Source organism: Convolutriloba macropyga, chromosome 11 (genome assembly GCF_964194025.1).
Source record: "Convolutriloba macropyga chromosome 11, txConMacr16.3, whole genome shotgun sequence".
In the NCBI taxonomy this organism is placed as follows: domain Eukaryota; kingdom Metazoa; phylum Xenacoelomorpha; order Acoela; family Convolutidae; genus Convolutriloba; species Convolutriloba macropyga.
Genome location: NC_134478.1, coordinates 24,457,656 through 24,485,197, shown reverse-complemented (window position 1 = coordinate 24,485,197; position 27,542 = coordinate 24,457,656). Strand labels below are relative to the sequence as shown.

Here is a 27,542-nt window from a genome sequence, read left to right as displayed (position 1 = left end):
AACAGTTGAAAACGTCGGGATTCAAACCATGGAACTCCCGATTCCTCACCAGAAGCACTGCTCACTCGGCTATCAGTCCCTGCTTGTTGCTAGGCTGCAATCGTTCTAATTTTAGCAACAAGCTTTACTTCGGAGTGGGAACAATAGAGATCACTCAAAAAAAAGAACGAAAACGTGAAAAGGTCACCTGAGAAGTCAAAGAATGATCAAAGAACGTCAAAGAAAAAAACGCAAAAAAAATCAAGCCGAAAATTTGCATAAAAAGACCAACATGTGTACAATAATTGCTATGAAATTCGTTCAAGAGCAATTAATTAGCCAAATATCTGTTGCTGCTTCTATTGGCCGATCTCATAAAACTTTTAATTAGAGTGGCACAGAATTCAATGGACCTTCTCTTTGAATTAAAAAAAGTCAACTTCAGAGTGATGAAGTCATTTTTGAGTATGAGGTAAGTCAAGCTTGACCAAAAAATTAACCACGCGAAAGAACAAAACTCGCTTCACTAAGAGTGAAACACGGAAAATTGGTTATTCTATTTATATTAAAGCGTGCACGTGGTATCGTTCAATGCTTCACCAATTAATAAGCAAGTCATCATACGCAGAAAACTGCGCAAAATTGACAAAAAATTTAATGTTAATTTCTGTCAAAATGTGTTGATGTGATTTCTGTCAAAAAAATATTTGGTTTAAAACTACCAAAATTGTAATAAACCATTATTGAAAATGTCTGACAGCATAAGGCGTCTATTCAATTCCGTGAAGGAAAAGAAAAAAGAAGAAATATTGATGAAATAACTAAAAATTTAAAAACTGGTTGAAAAACCTGCAAATTTGCTCAAAACTCATACCAAAAAAATTTAAAACGAAGTTAAAGCATACCTAATATTATTACAATATTCAATTCAAATCTTTATAGCAGAAAACATTATTTAAAACCCAGAAAACTGTTATAAAAACGCCGAAAGTGAACAGAAAACTTTGATCGCTCAGAAAATTTTCTCAGATGTTGGATCTCTAAAAACTCACGATATGAACAAAAACCAACTCCCTTTTCGTTCAACTCTTCAGTTGATCAGCAGCAAAAGAACGTTTTTTAAGCGTTTAAATTCCTGTATCAATTTGACTCCAGAGAAATATTGAACATACCCAGCAGATTGCCGGAAAATAGCCGCAAAGGATTCCCATAACCCCGATTGGGACAAACAAAAAATTGAAACTGATGTAAGACAAATTTTCAAAAGGTGCGAACTGTTCATTTTAGATTGCTTTGCAGAGCAACTGCCGTTTAAAAGACCCTTGAGCAGAAACATAGCCAGCAGATTGCCGGACAGTAGCCGCAAGAGACGCTTGAGGCCTTCCATGGAATTGAAACAACTAAAGAAATAATATAGAGATTGCCCACTAGTTCTTTAATACACCACTAGAATTTTTAGGTTAGATTTGGACTCAATTTTATGAGACGCATATGCTTTATAAGGAAAAAAAACTCCAAGAGCTTTTTCCGAATTTTTATTCAAATCAAAAACTCAAGACTCTAATACTCAAGAATGAGGGCATATACGTTTGGCACTACTTAGATGCACTCTATTGATCTTTAACTAAAAAGTTTCATAAAATTCAAAGTCCACTAAGTGAGTTTAGAAGTCATTTTTTGAATGAGGAAAGTCGCGCAATTGACATAAAGGCAGAACAAATTACGTCAAGTGCACAAATTTTAAATGCAAAGCAGTAGAAGTTACCGAAATTTAAAAGATGAATGGTAGCAAGAATCAACGATGAGACGAGTTAAAAAAAACTCCTGACCTAAAATTCAAAACATATTCATTGACTAAACAAAAAATCTAGACATAGAATGTACTAATACTTGATTGGGAAAACCGCTTAGAAAAAAATCCCAGCAAAAATCGAAACAGTAAAAATCAAAGCGAAAATGCCGCATGTGAACAAAAAAACCAGAAGAGAGAAAGCAATTTTTTCATACACCTTTTCCTCACTCTACTTTAAAATTAGAGCAAAAAAATATTACGCCGCAAAACCACTCGCTTTTTCACTCCACTTCCTGTTTCGGCGTGATCAAAATCACTACTCCAATTTGAATTAAAAAATCATGAAACTGTGTGAACAATCTTAAAAAAAGACAGCGCCCTAAGTCAAATTCTATGAATTGTAAAACAGAGCCGGCGGATTGCCGGAACAACTGCGAAAGAATAGACTTGTGTATGATATAATATAGATAGAAACAGATAGAGATAAGTCGAAAAATGTAACGACGCCGCTCAAAAAGCTGTCTTAAAATTTTTAGCGAAAAATTAATAAAGCTTGTTAAAATTCATTGCGCAGAAGGCCTTATTGCTTTCATTAGGGGCCTTTATTACACAAATGATTTCCTTTGACCTGAAACTAATTCAAATTCAACTTGGTTTTTAATGTGCAAAAGTCATTTTATTGAGTGAGTTAAGTCACGTATGATCTAAATCTATTCACGCAAAACTTTTTGCGAGACACAGAGAGAGAAAGAGAGAGAAATTATGTCACCCGCGCAAAAGCCGTTAGTGAGAGGAAGAAGTCATTAAGAAAATTTGACTTTTTCAGCTTTGCTGTGTGAGCAAGTGTAGAACAAAAAAGAGCGTCAGACGACGAAACAAAAAGATAGCCAGAAGAATTCCGGAAACGACTCGAAGAGTCGTGTTCGTGAACTAAATACCTTAAAAAACAACTCGTTCCTACTGCGGTGACCACTAAAAACAAAAAAAATCAGTCAAAAATGAAGATAGCCCAAAAACCAACTGAACTAAAAAAAATTAGATTACTCCTATTAAGCCAATATATTTGTACGCAATTAAAAACATTGAAGTACGCGAGCAGCAACAGTCAAGCCTTTTTAGGCTTCCAAAACTTCCTTTCGGAAAAAATGATTATTGCAAGAGATGGCCAACAATTGTTACCAAATTTGTCAATTTCCGTAAGTTCTCAACCGAAACACTATATTACAAAAAAAAGACAGTAATCAATTAGTAATTATATAAACTTTGCCGCATTAACTATAATATTATTTGTCGCTTTAGATGACAATGAACGCGTTAAAGCTAAAAAAATGACCAAATAATTAATCAAATGGAAATTAACCATGAAAAAGATTGAAGAGACAGAACAATATTCAAACGCAAAAATTCTTATGTTAACAAAACCAAGACCCAAGAAAATTTGTTGAAAAAGAACGTTGTTCAAACTTAGTAGTTTTAGTAGCAAAACTTTAGTGCCATATTATGTTGAATAAAATCGATTGCAAGCATAAAAACATTACAAAATTCAAAGGAAAAAGACAAAAAAAATAGTTCAAATTGATATATTTCAATTTAATAAAGGCAGGTCGAAACAAACTATAGCTGTTAGTAGAATAATAAAACGAAACACGCAAGAATGTGGATAAAGAGAAAAACTAATGCAAGATCGAAAAAACTAATTCGCAATTTCTGAAAAACAAATTAAAATCGGAAATAAAAAATAAAACGAAAATCAGGTAAAAAAAACAAGGAGTTTTGTTATTAAGCAATTGAGGTTGAGGAGAATTACATAGCCATCTTACTATGTCAGAAAGAAGTGAAAACAGCGCAATTGCGACACAGTAAAACAATTTGAAAAAAAATGTTTAAAATATGGTAGAAGTTTTCACAGAATTTTAAACGGTTATAGCCAAAAACAATTTTAATTAGCAACAAAACAATACCAAAATCGTCGATGGTGCACCAGAAAACATTTTGTGGCTGAAAAACTCAACAAACAAAAAAATTAGAAAACTGACAAAAACCGCCAAAGTCAGATTAGTATGTGTACAATTTTATAAAACAAAAACACCTCAAGTCAAAAAGAGGCATCCGATTCAAGGAATTATCAGAAAAACGTTGACATATTTAATTTCGTTTAAAAAACGTCCGCTCAAAGAGCAAAAAACGAAAAATTACTGAAAAGAGCCGAAAATTGACAAAAAATTTGAGTAATATGGTCAAATTTTGCACTCGAAACGCATTATTAAGCTCTCAAACATTGTGGTATCAATTTCAGATGGTTGCATATTCATGGGGCTTCGATCAAAATTTTTTCTACAAAAAACAGTTACGATAAAAAAATCCGACCAAATGGACGAAAACACGGCTAAAACTGTCATCTAAATGTGTCGATCTCTCAAAAACTCTTTTTAAAATCAAAGTCATTCACTGAACGCAGCGCATGAACAAAAAACTTCTCTAAACGCAGCGCATGGACAAAAATCTTCATAAAAAAAGTAGTTCACCCGGCAATTTTACTCACTTTCACTTCTAGGTCAAACCGCCGCCTGAACAAACAGTACTTCCGGTAAAAACAAAACCTTATGAAAACCAATACTCCTCTTCGAGTCGTAAAAACCAAGGACACCGCAATATAGCTCCGCTCAGCTTACAGCTTCAAAGCTACAAAAACCACCTTCGCGGCTAATAAACATAACGGGCAAATTGCCGGAAAATAGCCGCGATAGACGCTTGGGGCTTTTCATGAATTGAAACAACTAGGGAGATTAGATAGACAGATCGACCACCAGTCCTTTAATAGACCACTAGATTTTTTATGTTAGCTTGGGATTGTCATTTTTATGAGACACAAGCTCTATAAGGAGAAAGCCCTAATAGGGCTTTTCAAAATCAGGATCTCTTCCGTTTGTGCCCCCTCAGCTTAGTGTGCGCATATTATTTGCACCCCTCGGATGCACGTGCAAAGATTTCACATAATGACTTACTATGTAGTGGCACGTGCTCTGTAACTGGGGGTCGCATATCGTACTGGGGGGCACAAACGGAGAAGATCCCAAAATTAATATTCGAAATCAAAAACTCAAGACTCTAATAATCAAGAATTAGGGCGATTATATTTGGCACTACTTAGATGCACACTATTGATCTTTCACAAGTAAATGTTCACAAAAATTAAAGCTCCATAATTGAGTTCAGAAGTAATTTTTTTGAGGTAAATCATTGAAAAAGTCAATTCCAAGAAGTCAGGGTAAGACGAAACAAAAAACTGTTAGACGAAGTAAAAAAGCATAGCAGGACAAGTCCTGAAATACAATTGGAAGAATTGAACCAAACACTTAGAAGTAATCTACTTGACCAGAAGCTCAATTGATCAAGGCCAGCCAAAACACAAAATCATCTAAAAAAATGAAGAACTAAAAAGATTAAACATACTAAACAAAAATATACTCATGGCTAAAACTAATGAAGCTTTTACCCCTAAAGCAAAATTTGACCCCTTTAAATATACCTATTCCAAAAACATGTTCAGAACCAAATTTTTCTTTTTGAAATCGGCCCAGTATTATATCTGTAAGACCTGAAAAAAATTCATTGGCCAAAAATTTAAAATGAAATCAATTGCAAAATTTAATGAAATGTTGCAAATACTGAAGATATTATTATCTTCAGAATCATTTCTGTGTCTCCAGAAGCTACATAGTAATCCAATTCCAAACCTTAAAACACAATCTTAGGCTCAATAGGCAATAATTTTTAGAAAAACTTTCAAATTTCAAAAAATAGAAATTTGTTCTATTAAAATACTGAAAACCTTTCAAATACCGCCTAGCAACCATTTAATAAACCTGGATGCTATCAAAACCTGGATGAGGTTACCTGGCTACTGAGGCAAGAAAAACTGAAAAAAAAATGTTTTGAAAAAATTGCAAATATTATCAAAATATTTCTAAGATTCGAAAAGTTAAATTGTGGACAACAAATCCATTGAAACTAATCACCATGCAGTAGCATTCTATAAGACCGTGGAATAAGTTTTATGGCACTTGAGAATGGACAAATGTCAAAAATAGACGAAAACTTTAGAAAACCTTAAAATTGCAGCTTTTATCGAAAAAATGGTAAAATTCGAGACATCAAAATATTGAAAACCAATCCATTGTTGCTAGAAAATATGGAGTGCTCTATTATTAAACAATAAAGGAGATTTCATGGCCCCTGAAGCTGAAGAAACTCAAAAAAGATAAAATTTGTCCAAAAAAAATTTGTCAATTAGTATCATTTTGCGTGTTTGTGTTTGTATTACCAAAACATAAGCTCATAAAATGGTCATAACGAGTAATTTGGTTTCGCGCAAGGCCTTCATCAACTTTTAAAAATTTCAAACTGAGACTAATCAAACAAAAAACTCAAAAAATAACAAAAAACATGAAACATAAACCGACAAATGCCGGAAGTCTTTGTGGGTGCAAAAAACTTTGACCCCACCGAGATTCGAACCACTGACCTCTCGATCCATGGCCACACTCACTTACCACTGCGCTACGAGTCACTTAATTTTTTTCTAAGCTGCAACCGATTTCATATTAGCAACTTCGGAGCACTAGAGCTCACTCAAAAATGATGAATGAAAGCGTAAACAAGTCACATGAGAAGTCAAAGAATGTTCTAGAAGAAAAGCGCAAAATTGTCAAGCGAAAGATTTGCATAAAAAGACACACACGTTTACAATAATTGCTATGAACTGCATTCAAGATCAATTAAAAATTGCACCATTTTGAGCCCAAAAACTCCTAAAAGTGACCCTGTAACCTTAATTTAAGGGCATCTCAGCAGCTGCACCACTCTATGCACTTAAAGGACTACTAAAGTCCACTATGGGCCTCCAATGAAACTTAATGACCGCTGAGCTTTACCTGTTTATCCCGTCTTGAAAGATCAAAGTCGTGGAAAAATGTGTGAACACATGTTAAAAAAAACACAGCGCCCCAATACAATTCAAATTCTTTGAATTGTAAAAAAAAAATTAGGAGCGCTATAATAGCCGCCTGGAATCGAAGACGCGGTTATTAATAAGAAAACAATGAAAATAGCCCAGACAATTCAAAACGATTTCACAAAATAAAAATTAATTCGACGAAGTAAAAAAAATTGAAGCGCAATAATAGTTATTTTAAAACCTTCGACGGTTCCGGATGGCAGACCTTTCTTCAATTCCACATTTTAACCCTGACTATAATTATTTACCCCTCAATATTAAACATAGCCCGCAGATTGCCGGAAAATAGCCGCGATAGACCCTACTGGCCCACCATGAATTGAAACAACTAAAGAAATAAGATTGACAGATCGACCACCAGCTTTTTAATAGACCACTAGACTCCTTGGGTTAGATTCGGACTGTCATTTTTATGAGACACATTTGCTCTACAAGGAAAAAGCCCTAATGGAGCTTTTTCAAAATTAATATTCGATATTAAAACTCAAGACCCTTTTACTCAGGAATTAGGGCATATAAGTTTGGCACTACTTACATGCACACTATTGACCTTTAACTAGTAAAATGTTCAAAATTTTAAGTTCATTAAGCAGGTTCAGAAGTCATTTTTTTATAAGGTAAGTCACGCAATTGGCCTAAAAGCAGAAATGACATCACCAACACAAATTCAATGACGTCAGAAGTAACTGAAGTCATTGAAATAGTCAATTCCAAGTCAGGGTAAAACAAAACAAAAATCTGTTAGACGATTAAAAAAAATTAGGAGCGCAATAATAGCCGCATCGACTGCATCAGGCAAGATCTAACATCCCTCGGTGGAAACATGCAACTGTGCCTGGGCCAGAAATGTGGCATAGAACATGCCATACATTCGCTTCGCCACAGTTTTGATGATCCCGAAAACGAAGCAATTCTTCTAATTGATGCCAAAAACGCTTTTAACGTGCTCAATAGACGAACAGCTTTAGAGAACGTGAAAGCCTTATGCCCATCTTTGCATGTTGCCTTACAGAATTCCTATAGCCACCCGTCTCATCTCTACATCGGTAAGTCGACCATACTGTCTCAGGAAGGTACGACACAAGGCGATCCCCTTGCGATGGCAATGTATGGAATCGCAATCCTACCCCTAATAACAAGACTTCATAATGACTCTTTGACCCAAAAATGGTATGCTGATGATGGTAGCGTCGTCGGTAAGTTAGAAGATATCAGGGCACTCTTCGACAAGCTCACTGAGCTCGGTCCCAAGTATGGATATCTTGTCAATCCTCCGAAGTGTCAGTTGATAATTAAGCCAGGAGGCGAGCGCCAAGCGTCAACTGTGTTTGCAGGCACAAATGTGGAAATCACGCAGGGCGCTCGAGTCCTGGGATCAGTTATCGGAAGCTCTGAGGCCAGTAAAAATTTCCTGAAAGATGCAGAAAATAAATACACAAAAAGTTTAGACAGACTTGGTCAATTTGCTCTCACCTCTCCCCAGAATGCCTATGCATGTTTGACGAAGGGGGTTCAACAGAAGTTGAGCTTCCTTTCGCGTACTACACCTTCCATGGAGGGGGTTCTGGACAAGGTGGAGGAGCGGCTTGGCCGAGTCATACCGAACATCGTCGGCAAAGAAGTAATCCAAGAGGAAAGAGAACTTTTTTCTCTCCCTCTCAGAATGGGTGGGCTTAACATCGCCCTCCCACAAGATCTTCACAAAAATCTTGATCAATCAGTTGAACTCTCAAGACCATTGGCGTCATTCAATAATATTCAACAATGTGAAGTAGAACAAACCAAGATCAGTCTCAGACAGAAAGCAGACAATCAACGTGAACTCATCTCGAAAAAATCCAGAATTGAAAGCAATCTACCAGAAATGAAGTATACCATCCAGCTGGCCTCGGAGAAAGGAGCATCAAGCTGGCTTAACGCGCTTCCGTTGTCAAAACATGGTTTTGACCTCACGAAAACTGAGTTCCGTGATGGAATAGCACTTCGCTACACCTAGGAAGCGAAGAACACGCCAGCCATATGCCCATGCGGGAAAGAATTCAGCCTCACCCATGCCCTCCATTGCGCCAAAGGCGGTTATACGCACCTACGACACAACGAAATTAGAGATGTGTTTGCAAACCTGATGGATGACGTTTGCCACGATGTACAGATAGAGCCAAAACTTCAGTCGCTCGATGGAGAAATTTTCTCGAGTAATTCCACCACCACTGATGATGACGCTCGACTGGACATCAAGGCAAACGGTCTGTGGGGCTCCCGCTTTAATCGCACTTTCAACCCTCATGCGAAGAGCTGCCCTAACACCATAAAAGATGCATACAAATATCACGAGAGCATCAAGCGAAATAAGTACGAAGAGCGAATCCGCGAAACCGAACACAGCAGCTTCAATGCACTGGTTTTTGCTTGTTCGGGTGGTCCAGGTCCATCAGCATCGCGCGTTATGAAACAACTCGCAACCAAGATCAGCGAAAAACGCGGAGAGCCGTACGCCGACACTATAAGCTACATCCGAACGAAAACCAGCTTCGCACTTCTGAGGAGCTGTGTTCTCTGCTTGAGGGGATGTCGTGCCCTCAAGCCTCGTGTTCTCAGTGAGACTTCGATTAGCGCCGTCGTGGAGGAGGGAAGGCTGCACTGAGTGTTTGGCTGCTTATCTTTATTCATTTGCTGATTCCTTGATGATCCATTTTTATTATAATCCTTCCATTCTAGTTCCCTATGTGTGCTATATATATAGGTGCTTTCCTCTCCACTTGTTATTTATTTTTGTGACTGGGCCGTCTTTACACTGTCTGGAGGGGAACAGCTTGGAGTGCAGCATCCGGCTACTAAGTGCTACTCATCATACCCTATTTTTCGACCTACATCCATCGATGCCGGATGGTGTACACGGCCCTTTTTTTATTTTTTTTAAGAAAAAAGAATTAAACAAAAGAAAAAAAAGAAGAAAGTAGGAGAATATAAATAAAAAGAAAAAAATATATAGTTAGGAGAGGGAACAAGAAAGATTTACACTCCACTCCACCCAACACATAATTATAGGTTCCTTACTTGTATTGCGGATCCACGGGACTTCCAGGGTGCTTGAATTTATCATCTGCAGAGATATCAGCACCTCGAATTCCCACCGATTCCCTTCTCTCTCGATCATCATCGCCCCTTCTACTTGACGACTGCTGACTGCGCTCATCCGAAACCTGCTCCCCATTTCTGCTTCTTCGACTCGCATGCGAGTAGTCATCACGACCTCCTCGACTATCTTCTAATGGATATCGTTCGTCTCTACGTGACTCCTCACCAGAACCTCGTCTATAAGAATAGCTGTGATAGTCTTTATAATCGTTTCGTGATTGAGCCGCGTCTCGGTCTCTCGATTCATGACTTCGGTCCCCTTTGGAACTCCGGTGGCTGTCACGCGATGGAGAACTCCGCCGACTTCTCGAGTTATCTTTTGACCTGAAAATCATTAGCAATCTCAGCTTTTGTACTCTCAATTGACAATAAGCTTCATAATTAAATGATGCATTGTGCTGAACAACAATCTGACTGAATAAAAGAATTGTTCAATACTTCAGACCATCAATTTCTTGTTTAATTTAGGCAGAATAGCTAAATTTAAATTTTAGCTTGCCTGGAGGAGTCACGCCTTGAAAAATCGCCCTCGTACTCAGGTGAGAAGGGTTCATTCTCGTAGAGATTATCGTCCAACACTTTGTCTTTCTCCTTTCTACGTGAACTTGAATGTCGCGAGTCTTCCTTTTCCCTCTCTTCTTTGTATCGCTCTTTCCTCTCCTCGCTTCTCTTGCGTCTCTTCCTATCAGAGGAGGAATCACCATGTCTCGACTCCCCGGGTGCTTCGTCTACGCCATCGTACAAGTCTGCACGAGACGACCTAAAAAACATCAACTAAACTTGCCTCGATATTCATCAACGCACTTCAAGTAGATTCGAGATAGAGTCTTTTTCCTTCCTTTTTCAGCTGCTCGATAAAAATAGCCGGTAGATTACCTGATAATAGCTGGGTGAGAGATCTGCTCTTGAATAAACTACCAAATAAATCAAATCAGAGAAAACACTAAGCGCAAAAGTAATACCATTTCTATCTTTAAATTCAGGTATAAGTAGAAAAAATTAAAAACCATTAAGTATTCGAGTAAATATATTTCGGACTCTGTTCAGCCGAACTCTATTGACTTCCAATTAGTTTGTTTTAATTTAATCCGTCAAATGAGCACACGTGATTCTTCGAGTTAAAAATTATCATGAAATTGAAATTAAAATTCAAACTATGTCGAGCAGTAAATGATATCAAGCAAAGAAACTCAACTACAGAAACATAACCGACGAAAGTTATGCAAATTGCACTCAAACGACTGACGAGTTAGTAGTAATTTGGTTAGTAGCTAGCTTTCATTTAGTGAGGCTAGCGTAAGTTTAAGAGGGGGAAAAGGGAGTAGAAAAGATGGAGCATTTCGGGATGGTGGCAATCGTAAGGGGTGTGTGACTGTAAAAAAACTACCCTAAACAGCATTAACTTATGCCTTCTCAGCCGATTCCGTAACGTTTGCACCTAAAGAATACAAGAAAAGCTCTGAAATAGCTGCTCGATGACTTAAAGTCATCCGGGCTTTTCCTGTATTACGTTTTTGAGGTCAAAAGCGTCCAACAGAAAATCAATGAAGCGAAAAATCGCGTAAAAACCACAGGACTAGCATAATTGCTACGAACTTTGTTTTACAGCATTTAGCCAAATAACTTTTGTGGATTTCTCTCAAACGACTCAGGTAAAACTCTCTAAGGTAGAACTTGAAATAAAAAGGCATTCAGATGAAAATCGCGCTATATTTAAAAATGCATTCAGATGACAATCGCGCTAAATTAAAAAAGGATAATTAAAACACACAAATCATTATCAGAATCAAAAAGAATTGCAGAGCATTCCTTTTGAGAGATAGAAATATGGCAGAAATATTTGAACCAGCACAAACATCTCCAATGAAAAAAAAATGAAAACATAGCTGGCAGATTTCCGGAAAATAGCCGCCGTTGACGCGCTTGACGCACATCGGGATTGAAACAGAAAACGAACAGAAGAGATAAATTGAATGAATTTTTGTCTGTTTTTTTCAGTGCCAAAAAGTGTTCTTATTTGGCGTGCAGTTTCAGTTGAATTCTAAAACTATAATTAATTCAGCTTCTATCCTGAAAGCTAATAAGCTTAATACCAAAGACTGCTAGCAAACACTCTAATGAACTTTGATAACTTAATTCTCAATGATTTAATGACTGAGCTTTATCACTTTATCTCGTCTCTTTTTATTTTGATCTTTTGACAGTATTCAAACTAAAATTGCAACAATCAAGACTGCATCCTTAGGTCTAATATATGTTCGAGAGACAAAAGGCTCCCAAATACACAGTTACCTGTTAATACAATTTAGAAACCAACAAATACCCAAAAACAACAAAAAATGCTTCGAAAAAGCCGCGCTTGGTCAAAAAATCTCACGCTTAGCGAAAAGTTTTAGCATTTACTTGCACTCTCAAAAATGCGGTAAGATCAGAAAACCACCATCTTTCACATTGACGCGCGGCATTGACTTTCACATCGAAAAGTCATCTCACAAAAATAGCCATTCGAATAACTCAAATATCCTAGAACTACGCAAGACAATTAGAATCAACCTCAAGCCAAAGCATAGCCAGTAGATTGCCGGAAAATAGCTGCCGTTGATGCAGTTGATGCACATTGGGATTGAAACAGAAAAAGAAAAGCATAGAAAAACTGACCCAATTTTTTTCTATTTTTGGATCTTTTCCGTTTGTGCCCCCCCCCCCCACAGTGGGCGCATATTAATTGCAGACCCCAGACGCACGTGCCATAATTTTATATAATGATTCACTATGTAATGGCACGTGCTCTGTAACTCGGGGCGCATAAAGTACTTAGGGGGGGGCACAAAGGGAAAAGATCCTATTTTTTATGGTCAAAAAGTCTTCTAATTCGGCGCTCAGTTTCAGTTGAATTCTAAAACTATACTTAATTCAGCTTCTAACCTGACAGCTAATAAGCTTAATACCAAAGACTGCTTGCAAACACTCTAAGGAACTTTGATAACTTAATTCTCAATGATTTAATCACTGAGCTTTATCGCTTTATCCCGTCTCTTTTTATTTTGATCTTTTGACAGTATTCAAACTAAAATTGCAACAATCAAGACTGCATCCTTAAGTCTAATATATGATCGAGATAGACAAAAGGCTCCCAAATACACAGTTACCTGTTAATACAATTTAGAAACCAACAAATACCCAAAAACAACAAAAAATGCTTAGAAAAAGCCGCGCTTGTTAAAAAAACTCACGCTTAGCGAAAAGTTTTAGCATTTACTTGCACTCTCTCAAAAATGCGCTAAGATCAGAAAACCACCATCTTTCACATTGACGCGCGGCATTGACTTTCACATCGAAAAGTCATCTCACAAATATAGACATTCGAATAACTCAAATATCCTAGAACTACGCCAGACAATTAGAATCAACCTCAAGCCAAAACATAGCCGGTAGACTGCCAGAAAATAGCTGCCGTTAACGCAGTTGATGCACATTGGGATTGAAACAGAAAAAGAAAAGCATAGAAAAACTGACCCAATTTTTTTCTATTTTTGGATCTTTTCCGTTTGTGCCCCCCCCCACATAGTGGGCGCATATTAATTGCACGCCCCAGACGCACGTGCCATAATTTTATATAATGAGTTACTATGTAATGGCACGTGCTCTGTAACTGGGGGCGCATAAAGTACTTAGGGGCACAAACGGAAAAGCTATTTCTTATTGTCAAAAAGTCTTCTAATTCGGCTTGCAGTTTCAGTTGAATTCTAAAACTATACTTAATTTAGCTTCTAACCTGAAAACTAATAGGCTTAATACCAAAGACTGCTAGCAAACGCTCTAAGGAACTTTGATAACTTAATTCTCAATGATTTAATCACTGAGCTTTATCGCTTAATCCGTCTCTTTTTATTTTGATCTTTTGACAGTATTCAAACTAAAATTGCAACAATCAAGGCTGCATCCTTAAGTCTAATATATGATCGAGATAGACAAAAGGCTCCCAAATACACAGTTACCTGTTAATACAATTTAGAAAAAAACAAATACCCAAAAACAACAAAAAATGCATAGAAAAAGCCGCGCTTGTTAAAAAAACTCACGCTTAGCGAAAAGTTTTAGCATTTACTTGCACTCTCTCAAAAATGCGCTAAGATCAGAAAACCACCATCTTTCACATTGACGCGCGGCATTGACTTTCACATCGAAAAGTCATCTCTCAAATATAGCCATTCGAATAACTCAAATACCCTAGAACTACGCCAGACAATTAGAATCAACCTCAAGCCAAAACATAGCCGGTAGATTGCCAGAAAATAGCTGCCGTTAACGCAGTTGATGCACATTGGGATTGAAACAGAAAAAGAAAAGCATAGAAAAACTGACCCAATTTTTTTCTATTTTTGGACCTTTTCCGTTTGTGCCCCCCCCCCCCCCACATAGTGGGCGCATATTAATTGCACGCCCCAGACGCACGTGCCATAATTTTATATAATGAGTTACTATGTAATGGCACGTGCTCTGTAACTGGGGGCGCATAAAGTACTTAGGGGGCACAAACGGAAAAGATCCTATTTTTTATTGTCAAAAAGTCTTCTAATTCGGCTTGCAGTTTCAGTTGAATTCTAAAACTCTACTTAATTTAGCTTCTAACCTGAAAACTAATAAGCTTAATACCAAAGACTGCTAGCAAACACTCTAATGAACTTTGATAACTTAATTCTCAATGATTTAATGACTGAGCATTATCGCTTTATCCCGTCTCTTTTTATTTTGATCTTTTGACAGTATTCACCATATTGCGTAATTGAGTGCGTGAAAGAATTTAAAATCCATTCAGTTGAAACAGTGAGTGAAGTAAGTCAGAAGTCAAACGTGAAAAACGCGACTTATGTGAAACAAAAAATGTGATCAAAAGGTAAAGCGAATTGAAAAAAAGGAGAGCGCCTAAATAATAGCCGTTGAGAAGCTGACAGCGGCTATTAACGAAAAAAATTTTAAATTATCAATCGACTAACGTCGGAAGAAGTGATCTTAAACGACTAGTGGGAGCTCAAATTTATTAAAGCAAATTTTCATAAAAAATCATAAAAAAAACTTTCTACATTATTGTACAATTGAAGTCGGACAAAATCTGAAAACTGATAATTTTCATTAATTCGCCACAATTTCTTTTATAAAAATCATAACCATTAAACAATATTTTCTTTCAAAATCTAACTCCCCGCAAGTCAGGACGGCCCAAAAACTGCTCTCAAAATACCTAATCGACAATCAATACATATGAGACACCACAAAAACAGGCAGAGATCGAGAATAAAACGCACAAAAGTAAACATAACCCACTAACGTCGGAAGAATTGCTCTCGAACAACTAGTGGGAGCTCAAATCTATTGTAGTTTGCTTCAGTCGCGGGTGGGGGAGTAACTAAATTAGCAAAGACCGCTTCAATTGGAGTCATTAGAAGTTATTATACAACTATAACCACCAAAAAAAAAATTGAAGTGAAAAAATACACCAATGGCGCACTGTTCATTTGACGCAATACACCAATTCTGGCGCACTTGTCATTTGACGCAATACACTAATTTCGACGCACTCGTCATTGATTTCAGTTGCTGACACTTGTGAAAGGGAGAAATTGAGAGCACGCAAAATGAAAAAGTCAAGGGCGCGAAAGTCGCTCAAAAAGGTCAAACGATCAATCAAAAATTTTAACATAAAAAAGACCAATACATTTACAAAAATTGCTTCAAACTTCGTTCGGGAGCAATTTTAAAGGAAGAAAGAAACACAGACTGAAACACCAAAACTTTTGGGATGTATTAGTTAGCGCAAAAATACAGCAGTATTGCGCAGTACAAAAAAACTATTCGCAACGTTTGCTTGAACGGCAGTTCTTAACATTAATTGAATTCTAAAGTTTGCTAAGGTTTTAAATATTTTTAAATACACAATTCAATAAAACTCAACCACTAGGACAAAAACAGGCGGCAATACTCGAAAAATAGACACCAGAGACCATCCAGACGCACATCGGATTGAAACAGAAAAAGATCGAAATTGGCATAATTCGTTTCTAATTGTCATTACGCGTTCTCATTTTTCTGTGCATTTTCAGTACGCTTCTTAAATTCTACTGATGTCAGACTCTTAATGGAAGGCAATTAAGGTTAATACTAATGACGACCATCAATCGCTCTATTAAACTTGGATAATGACTAGGCGTTATCGGTTTATCCAATTTTTGCTCCTTGGAACTTGACCGTATTCACTATATTGCGTCAGTCATTGTGAGAATGGATTTAAAAACCCTTCGTAGAATAAAAATTCTAAACTATCCCTACCTATTTCAGGCAGAAATCCAAGAATCCTCTCGGCCTTTCCACAAAAAGCAGCAAAGCTTGCCATGGAAAAAAAACCAGCTGAGGAAGCGAGATCAGTCTGCAAAACGGATTGCAGATCTGAACTCAGATATCAGGCATCTGGTGAACCAACATCGGCGAGAAAAACGGACAAAGCACCTGGACGAATGTGACCTCCGGAAAGGGTGTAAAAAGCTTTGGAACACCATTAAAGGTCTCGCCAAGAAAGAAGAAAGGCACAACAACATCACCCTGAAGTTCAGTGCTGATAGCAAGGCCACCTTTGGTGCCAAAGCTTGTGCCAATAGGTTCAACCAGATGTACTCTCCGGCCGAGCCATGCGAAAAGGAGAAAGGGCATCGCGAAAAGTCAAGCGGAAGCTCTCCAAGGCTAGCAGTGAGTTCCGACTTCTGAATGTAGAGGTGCAGCAGGCGATAGCGCGGACAAAGAACTCAAAAGCCTTGGGTCCCGACCAACTTGCTTCCCTGATGCTGAAAAAGCTTGGCCCTTTAGCAGTCGCGTACATCACCAAGATGTTCAATTGCAGCTTCGCGAATGCGACCATACCCAGCATCCGGAACAAATCAAGAGTGATTCCTCTCCTTAAAGCCGGAAAGTCCCCGAAAGAGGCCAAGAGCTACCGGCCAGTCTCACTACTGTCGCCAATGATCAAGCTGATGAAAATGGCACTACTTCCGACAGTAATGGATGGCGCTGTCTATGTCGAACATCAGCATGGTTTCAGAAAAGGAAGATCGACGACCTCAGCACTCTGTGAGATTGATGGGCATATCCGCGCAGGTTTCAACAAGAAGACACCGGTGGATCGAACCATAATGGTTGCTCTCGATCTCCGTGCGGCTTCTGATACGGTCAGTATCGACAAGCTGCTTTGCAAAGTCAATGAGCTAGAGATCGACCCCGTAGTGAAAAGATGGCTGACACGGCAGAAAAGCTACCTTCACGGCAGACAAGCAATAGTAGAGTTTGGAAATGCGACAGGATGCCTGAAGATGACTATGCAGGATGACCTACACAGAGAATCCAAAGTCATGCCAGTCGAACATCATTGTCAACTACTATCAAAGCAGTATTTACTTATGTTTCAATCATCGCACCATCCTAACCATGGCCTTATGTTTCAACAAGGAGAAAAAGAGATGAGAAGAACTTTAGCCATGGAGCACTCGGAGGAAGTAATTGATGCAACAGAACTTGAGCACCCAAAGTGGATGAAACGCGGCAACCTTATTCTCCACACAAGAACCGTACGACAGATGATCACAAGATGAGGACAAAATTAGCACAACTCAGAGCGGGCTACTCAAGAATGCTAAACTCGTACCAAAATCGCCTCGACCCAAATGTGAAAGATGAGTGTCCAGATTGCAAGGAAAGCCCGCACGACACTCGACATCTTTTCAATTGCAAGAAGTAGCCAACGAGTCTACGACGTAACAGCCCTGTGGACAGATCCGGTCACTGCTGCAGCGTTCCTTGGAATCTAGAAGCCAATGCGTTCTCCCTGGGCTACAACAGCAACAACAACAACCTATTTCAGAAATAACGAAAAAAACAAACCTACGAATGTTAGAAGAATTGCTCTTGAACGACAGGCGAGGCTATTTAATTCAGGGGCTGTACCCTAGATCAATTTTTCTTCATGGGTGCAAAAACCTTTCCCCCGCCGTGGTTCGCACCACTGACCTCCCGAACGGTGTCCCCAAGCACTTTCAACTGCGACATCAGAACCTTAATCTTGATTCTGCTGCAACCAATTTTTATTAGCAACAAGCTTTACTTCGGAGTGAGAGCAATAGAGATTACTCAAAAATGAAGAATGAAAGCGTGAAAAAGTCACTTGAGAAGTCAAAAATGTTCTAGGTGGGGTTAGGTAGGTGTAGGTGGGGGGCTGTTGGTAAGTGGGGGGTTTGGGATGTTCAGCAAAATGGGGAGAGGAAAAGTGGATAGAGGGCATTAGGTAGGGGTAGGGGGGTTGTTGGGATGGGGGTCAGGTTCAGAGGTAGGTGAAGAGATAGGTACATGGGTAGGTGTGGGGAGAGGTGGTAGTGAGGGTTTGATAAGTAGATGGTTGGTCTGTAGTTTAGATAGGTAGGACTTATACGGGATCAAAACCCTCAAAATGCCCTTTTCAACTTGAATATTACCAGCAGTTCATATTTACTATACAATGAAAACTACGCTACCGTTAGAATCCGTTGTTCAAAAGGGAAGAAGCCCAAAGTCAAGTTATGAACAAGCTTGCTTCAGTTTTTAAAATCTTGTGTAACAACAGTACTAATAAAGTAAAAACTCGTACTCAAAGAGTCGTAAAAAGATCACAGGACTACTATAATTGTCAAATTTGGGGGAAAGACTCGAACCTAAGGATTCAAAAATTGTTCGGGAACAAAAACACAGAAACGCTCAAGCCAAAAATTTGCATCAACATAGCTCGCAGATTGCCAGAAAATAGCCAACAGCTTCGTTGATTTTCAGTCTCAAAACCATGGTAAAAAAGAACCAAAAAAGAAAATTAGTTTCATTAAATACTAAGATACGTTTTTATATTTTAATTAAGAATCTGTATAACTTTTTCATGCTTCTATTAGCTACTCTTAAACTAACTCCACTTTGAAGTCAACTTTAAAAAACTCGACAAAAAAGCCAATACCCAGCCAGAAATTACGCCAAGAAACAACCAACAATTAAGAAAAACGCGAACACCTTAAAAAACGCATCTAAAGAGGCAAACTAAAATTGCAACAATCAAGACTGCATCCTTAAGTCTAATATGATCGAGATAGACAAAAGGCTCCCAAATACACAGTTACCTGTTACAATTTAAAAACCAACAAATACCCAAAAACAACAAAAAATGCTTCGAAAAAGCAGCGCTTGGTCAAAAAACTCTATTTTGGATCTTTTCCGTTTGTGCCTCCCCACATAGTGGGCGCATATTAATTGCACGCCCCAGACGCACGTGCCATAATTTTATATAATGATTTACTATGTAATGGCACGTGCTCTGTAACTGGGGACGCATAAAGTACTTGGGGGGGGGGGGCACAAACGGAAAAGATCCTATTTTTGATTGTCAAAAAGTCTTCTAATTCGGCGTGCAGTTTCAGTTGGATTCTAAAACTATACTACTTAATTCAGCTTGGAAACTGAAATCTAATGAGCTTAATACCAATGTCAGCTAGCAAACACTCTAATGAACTTTGATAACCTCATTCTAAATGACTTGATGACCGGGCTTTATCACTTTATCCCGTCTCATTTGATTTTGCTCTTTTGAACTTGACTGTATTAACTATCTTGCCCATCATTTTAAAAAACCATTCAGTTGAAACAGTGATTGAGTAAAGTCAGAAGTCAAACGTGAAATTCGTAACTTATGTAAAACGAAAAACGTGATCAAAAAGAAAAAGTGAATTAAAAAAAAGGAGAGCGCCTAAATAATAACCGTTGAGAGGCTGACGACGGCTATTAATAACAATACAAAATAGCCAACTATCTGTTTAACATAATGCTGTTAAAAACACCTTCAGTTAGAGTGACACACATTCACTTAACCTAATCTTGAATTAAAGAAAAGTCTATTTGAGAGTGATGAAGTCATTTTTGAGAGTGAGTAAGTCAAGTGTGACCAAAAAGTTAACCATGCGAATGAAAAAAATTCGCTTCACTAAGAGCGAAACATGACGTCACGCACGCAATTTAGTTGAAATTGCATGAGCGAATGAACAAAAAGCACGATTGTGACGACAAATGCGCGTAACATAAATCTTGACGAAAAAAACGGACAAAAAATCTATCCACAAATATGCCCGCCAGAAAAAACCGCTGTTGATTCTCATAACCTAGATTGTGATTGAAAGGAGAAATTACTAAAAATGATTTTTGTACACTAACAATTTAGAAGCGCGAACAATTTTGCTGTCATTTTGGATCAAAAGCGGTTTTTTGTGAGTGAGACGTGTTTGGTAGTGAGACGACACAGGGGCTAGTGTCAATACCAATAAGCATAAAAGATGGTAACTAAGAACAAAGTTCGAGTAACTGGCATCTTAAATTGGGCTCTTAGGGTTTATCTGGCTTCTATTTCGTTTTTCTGATATCATTTTTTGATACTGACGCTGCTCATTTTGTATTGCTTTGCCGAGCAACTGCTGTCTAAAACAATTTGTAGCAGAATGGGAGAAGAGTGAAACTAGCCTAGAGTGAAACAAGCCAAGTCAAAAAGGTTTCATGCAAAATTTTGAATAAGCTGTGAACTAAGGTAAAGCGGAAAAAAATTAGTACAACGAAGGAAGAAAATCAGAGTGCTATAATCGCCGGTTGAGTAGCTGAGGCGGCTATTAATCAGAAAATGTGATAGACGGACAATAGAACAAATGAAGGCAAGATTCGCAAAATGATAAACTTTTCGAAAACAAATGGTAATAAAATGACTAAAAATACACAGCATTAGAAGGTCAATAAGAGTTAATTGTAATTTTTGAGACAAAGCGATAACACAAGAAAAACGAAAACACGAAAGACCAAAAAATCAAATTTTATTTCTCGAAAACCAGATGTCGATATCAAAACACTTAACTAGGTTCTTTATGCCTCATCAGCAAACAATAATACTGTCATTAATGATATTAGGTGATAAGACGAGAAAAAAGGGCAAAAATCAAATTCTGAAAAATACTCTATGACAAATAGTACCATTTTTTAAAAAAAAGCATTAGCTGCCCGTCAATGAGTTCAATCAATAACAAAGATGCGCCATTAGAACACATATATATCATAATAATAACACTCAGAAGAAACACTGAAAACAGCAGTCAGATTGCCGCACGTGAAAAAAATTGCTTTCAAAAACCTAAAATTTGTTCATGGGAAAATATCACGCTCCAAACCTCCCTTTTTACTCCCTTTACTACTCCAACGTGATCACCACTCTAATTTGACTTCTCACTGACGTAAAAAAAGCGGAAGTGTGAACAGATCTTTAAAAGCCAGCACGCCAATACAATTGAAATACTTTGGATTGTAGTGCAAAAAAACCATAAGGACATTAATAGCACCAGCTATCGCTTTGCAGCTATTAAAAAAGAACGACATTTACAATAATTGCTTCATACTGTGTTTGAGAGCAATTAAACAGAAAAACTATCAAGCAACATCAATCATGGGTTGGCTTTGGTTAATGCAGCCGTCCTGAAAAGAAACAAGTGGTTGGGGTGCGAAAGAGGCCGGAGATCAATAGTTAGAAGGGGTTCAAACCAAATAAAATTGCAGTCACACCTTGAATTTACGCATGCACAGCAAATCCCGTTGGGGCATGGAGAGGGGTATTTCAACGGAGAACTCTTACTTTTCTTCTGTCTTCTTCTTTTCAGATGATTTTGGAGGGGTCTTCGCCCTTTTGTCCTCAGGAACGTCATAGTCATCAGTTGGCAAGGTGGGATCATATATCTCATCATCCCTGTCATCGTCAACTTTTGCAGCGGAAGCAGCTCTCACTTTAGCCTCATCACTCTTTTTGGATTTGGACGAAGAAGAGGATTGTGGTAAAACTCTATCGTTGACAACCTAAAGAACATGACTATTGACCATTGCTACCGAACCATTACTAGCTCAGTCGCATCAGCAAACAAACCGACCAAGGTCGGATGAATTGCTCTGGAACGACAGATGGGGGCATTTTAATTTAGAGGGGATGTAGCTTAGAAATATTTTGTAGGTGCGGAAAACCAACCCCGCTCGAGTTCGAACTCCGGACCTCCAGATTGTCAGCCTGACATCTTGACCACTCACAATTGCTTCGAATTTCTTCAGCTCACAATCGCTTTTATATTAGCAACAAACTATTTCAGAATAGAGTAACTTAGATCACTCAAAAAGAAAAGCTAAAGCATAAAAAAATCACCCATGAAGTCAAACAAAAAAGAAGTGGGACAAAAAAGGTGGGGTCCCAACATACCGAATTGCCCTTCACGAGTTCTGCTTCCTCAGCAGCTTCATTTAATGGGTTAACTAGAACCTACAAAGGCCCAGAGGGAGTTACAAAGAGACATAATACCCTCAGTCTTTACCAGTTTATCCCTTTTTGGGAGGTTTGGTTAGAAACAATAAAAACTTGAAAGTACCTTCTAAAACTAGCCTTTTCTCCCTCAATAGTTTTGTGATTGCACTCACATTCACGTGTCTCAAATTTAAAACTGTAAACATAAACCGACAAATGTCGGAAGAATTGCTCTTGAACGACAGGCGAGGCTATTTAATTCAGGGGCTGTAGCCTAGATCAATTTTTCTTCATGGGTGCGAAAACCTTTCCCCCGCCGGGGTTCGCACTACTGACCTCCCGAACGGTGACCCCAAGCACTTCCAACTGCGCCATCAGATTCTTATTTTTGATTGTGCTGCAACCCATTTTTATTAGCAACAAACTTTACTTCGGAGTGAGAGCAATAGAGATTACTAAAAAATGAAGAAGCGTGAAAAAGTCACTTGAGAAGTCAAAAAATGTTCTAGAAGAAAAGTGCAAAATTGTCAAGCGAAAAATTTGCATTAAAAACATAGCCGGTAGAATACCGGAAACGACTCGAATCGTCGTGCATTATAATCTCTGACCTAACCTTACCGAAATCAGAACCTCAAAAAAGACAAAAAAAAACGAAAATAGCCCAACAAACCACATTAAAATGTTTTAAAAATGCCGACAATTTTTTAGTTGCAGGGGGGGCTAGGTGGGGTGGGTGGGTAGTTGGGGGGAGGTTGTTAGGTGAAGGGAGGGGGTAGCTTGGAGGGTAGGGGTAGGTGGTGGGGGGGGGGGGGGGGTAAATAGGTGGTGGGCGGGTTTGTGCGGTGTAGTTTAGATAATTAGGGGTGACTTATATGGGAACAAAAAATCTCAAAATGACCTCTTCACCTTGAACATTACCAGCAGTTCCTAATTACTATACATTACAAACGAAGCTACTGTTAAAGTCCAATGTTCGAAAACAGAAGTCAACATTTAAAAACGGAGGTAAATGCTCGAACAGAAAGAAGTCAAAATTCAAGTCATGAACAAATTTGCTTTCTGCTAAAAAAACCTGTAGAATCTCAATACTCCTCTTCGAGTCGTAAAAACCTGTAGTATCTCAATACTCCTCTTCGAGTCGTAAAAAGACATACACGTTTACAATAATTATTATGAACTTCATTCAAGAGCAATTAAAAATACTGTTAGGGGGTCTATTCAGGCGCAACTACTGTGAAAATGGACCCCCTAACAAGTTATGGGCCCAGACCCTAGTCTCTGAGCTTAACCGCAAAAGAGAGAAATCAATCCAGTACTGGCTCATTTTCACAGTACTAGCACCTGCATAGACCCCCTAACAAATACTAACTCAAATTGGAGACCCATCGGAGAATATGAAAAAGGAAACAACTGAAGTTCTAATGACTGAAATTTGCAGGCAAAAAAACAATTTCTCAAGACTAAAAGACAAATCTGAGAAACAAAGCTAAATTTCTTTTTCTTCAGATAGTTGCTTACTTGGTTGTTGCTGAGTTAGAGACAACAAAAATCAATAATTTTTAAATGGGATGAGTATACGGGAAAAGATTGATGTAGGGCCTTGTAGATGTGCGCAGATGTAGGGGGCCAATTTTCGGATATAAAAATTTTATTTCTGCGTTATCACCGCGGAGCAGTATTAAGCTTTTAGTCTGCAGTGCATTAACATCAGCCTGTTGTCCTTTTCTATTATTCTGCACATTTCGGACTTCATTTAGTGCCCATTAATGCTTTCTTTGGTTACTATGGCCGTTTTTTTGCGTCTAAAACTTTCACGTGGCACCATTATTGGAGCCAAGAGTGGTCAGGCTATGTTCAACTCGAAGCAATGATTAATTGAGGGCTCATCATCAAAAAGGGTGTACGTGGTAAATATAGTTGTGTAACGGAGGTACGTCAGACACGGATAAGAACCGAAAATAAAGCTTGAACATGTCAAAAACCTTCCCAAATATACTGCTCGCCTTCAATAAAACTGATTTTAAGTCCTGAGTCAAACTTAACTTAATGAGTACAAAAAACAGTTTTCCGAAAGAGTTCAGTATGTGACTTCTTCTGCTTCTATGTCAACTAGTAAAAACACAAATATAGCCGGAAGACTTCAAACGCGCATCGAACAAAAGTTGAGGTAACACACAACTATTGATTAATCCATAAAACAAACTGTTTTACAAAATCTCAAACCCATAATTTTCAAAAATTCTCCACAATTGCTTTTCTAAAAAATCATAACCACTAATCATTATTTTTTTCCAAAATTCTCTAACTCCCCGCAAATCGCGACGTCCCAACAACTGTTTTCAAAAAACAATCGTTAATCCATACATAAGACAAACCACAAACAAAACAAAGGCAGAGAGCGAGAATAAACATAGGCGGCAGACTGCCGGAAAACAGCTGCGATAGACGCTTGTGGCCTTCCATGAGTTGAAACATGATAAGATAAACAGATTGACAAGACTCTAATACTCAAGAGTTAGGGCATATACTTTTGGCACTACTTCGATGCAGACTTTTTGATCTTTAACTAGTAAAGGCTCAAAAAATTTAAGTTCATTAAGTGATTTCAGAACTCATTTTTTAGTGAGGTAAGTCACGCAATTAACATAAAAGCAGAAACGACGTCACGAACACAAATTTCAACTGCAAAGCAGTAGAAGTCACAGAAAGCATTGAAAAAGTCAATTCCAAGAAGTCACAGTAAGACAAAAATCTGTTACACGAAATAAAAAAACATAGCAGGACAAGTCCTGAAATACAATTCAAAGAAATGAATGAAAAACTAAGAAGTACTCTACCTGACCAGCAGATCAATTGAACAATGCCAGCCAAAAGACAAACAAAAGCATTTCAAAAAATTGAGGAACTAAAACAAACAGCCGGCAGATTGCCGGAAACTAGCCGCGATAGACGCTTGTGGCCTTCCATGAAATGAAACAACTAAAGAAATAAGATAGACAGATCAACCACCACTCCTTTAATAGACCACTAGTCTTTGTGGGTTAGATTCGGACTGTCATTTTTATGACACATACGGTCTATAGTGAAAAAGCACTATAAGAACTTTTTCAAAATTGATATTCGAAATCAAAAACTCAAGACTAACACTCAAGAATTAGGTCATATAAGTTTTGCACTACTTAGATGCACATTATTGATCTTCAACTAGTAAATGTTCATAAAAATTAGAGTTCCATAAGTGAGTTCAGAAGTCATTTTTTTGAGTGAGGTAAGTCACGCAATTGAACAAAAAGCAGAAATGACGTCACCCAATCAAATTTTAACTGCAGAGCAGTAGAAGTCACTGAAGTCATTGAAAAACTCAATTCCAAGAAGTGAGGTTGTAGGAATCATCGATGGAGACGACGAAAAAAAAAACACGATGTCCGCAATAATATCCGCTATCGCTTCGCGGCTAAACTAAACAAACTAAACAAAAATATACATATTGCAAAAACTCTTGAAGCTTTTACCCCATAAGGCAAAATTTGATCCTTTTAAACACACCTACTTCGAAAATATATTCAAAACCAATTTTTGTTTCTCAAATCGGTCCAATATTATATCTGCAAAACCTGAAAAAAATTTATTGGTGCTTGAAAATCGATTTACTCGAAAATGACCGGAAAACAAAAGTGAAATCAATTGCAAATTTTAATGGAATGTTGCTGAAAATCGCGATATTAATATCTTCAAAATCGTTTCTGTGTCTCTAGAGGCTATCAAGCAACCCAATTTCAAGCCTTAAAAATTTCATTGGCTCAAAGATCAATAGGCAATAATTTCTTTAAAAAATTTAAAATTTCAAAAAAAATGTTATATTAAAATGTTGAAAACCATTCCATTGCCCCCTAGCAACTATGTAATAACACACTATCAAACCCTGCAGGAGGTTACTGGCAACTGAGGCAAGAAAAACAATAGACTCAATCTTTTGAAAAAAATTTGAAAAAATTTGCAAATTTTTATCAAAAAATTTCAAAAAAAACGAAAGGTTAAATCGTTGAAAGCATTGAAACTAACAACAATGCAGTAGCTTTTCATCAGACCGTGGAAAAGGTTTTTCTGGCTTTTGAAAATGGACAAATATCAAAAATTGACAAAAACTTTAAGAAACCTTAGAACTGCACACTCAAAAAAAACGCTTAAATTCGAGACACTATTGCTACTAGAAACTATGCGGTGCCCCATTATCAAACCTTAAAAGAGATTCCCTGGCCCCTGATTCTGGAAAAACTCAAAAAATGGCAAAAATTGTCAAAACACTTAAAAATTGCAGAAATTAGTATCATTTTTGTGTTTGTAGTACCAAAACATAAACCGACAAATGTCGGAAGAATTGCTCTTGAACGACAGGCGAGGCAATTTAATTCAGGGGCTGTAGCCTAGATCAAATTATGGGTGCAAAAAATTTTTTCCCCGCCAGGATTCGAGCCACTGCCCTCCCGATCCACAGCCACAACTACTAACCACTGCGCTACATATCACATACCTCACTTATTCTGCAACCGAATTTATATTAGCTTTACTTCAGAGCAATAGAGATCACTCAAAAATGAAGAACGAAAGCGTGAAAAAGTCACTTGAGAAGTCAAAGAATGTTCTAGAAGAAAAGCGCAAAACTGTCAAGCGAAAAATTTGCATGAAAAAAAAGACACACACGTTTACAATAATTGCTATGAACTGCGTGCAAGAGCAATTAAAAACATATAGCTCATAAAATGGAGACGACGAATTAAAAAAAAACACGATGTCCGCAATAATATCCGCTATCGCTTCGCGGCTATTAATCAAACAAACTAAACAAAAATATACATATTGCAAAAACTCTTGAAGCTTTTACCCCATAAGGCAAAATTTGATCCTTTTAAACACACCTACTTCAAAAATATATTCAAAACCAATTTTTGTTTCTCAAATCGGTCCATAATTATATCTGCAAAACCTGAAAAAAAATTTATTGGTGCTTGAAAATCGATTTACTCGAAAATGACCGGAAAACAAAAGTGAAATCAATTGCAAATTTTAATGGAATGTTGCTGAAAATCGCGATATTAAAGTGTTCAGAATCATTTCTGTGTCTCTAGAGGCTATCCAGTAGCCCAATTCCAAGCCTTAAAATTCATTGGCTCAAAGATCAATAGGCAATAATTTCTTGAAAAAAATTCAAAAATCAAAAAAAATCGTTATTAAGATGTTGAAAACCATTC

At 37.7% G+C, this 27,542-nt stretch overlaps 2 protein-coding genes across 4 annotated transcripts in view; both read right to left on the bottom strand.

Annotated features, from left to right (window-relative positions):
• LOC142349671 (geranylgeranyl transferase type-1 subunit beta-like) overlaps window positions 1-27,542 on the bottom strand; it is a 274,458-nt gene that overhangs the window by 173,716 nt on the left and 73,200 nt on the right. The gene's annotated exons all lie outside the window — the stretch shown is intronic.
• LOC142349205 (uncharacterized) overlaps window positions 1-27,542 on the bottom strand; it is a 69,937-nt gene that overhangs the window by 22,051 nt on the left and 20,344 nt on the right. For all 3 annotated transcript variants that reach the window (XM_075400615.1, XM_075400616.1, XM_075400617.1), the window contains 3 exons: window positions 21,643-21,860; window positions 10,426-10,686; window positions 9,846-10,250 (listed from right to left, as the gene is read on the bottom strand). In XM_075400615.1, coding sequence (XP_075256730.1) covers window positions 9,846-10,250; window positions 10,426-10,686; window positions 21,643-21,860 — 884 coding nt within the window. The remainder of the gene's footprint in view (window positions 1-9,845; window positions 10,251-10,425; window positions 10,687-21,642; window positions 21,861-27,542) is intronic.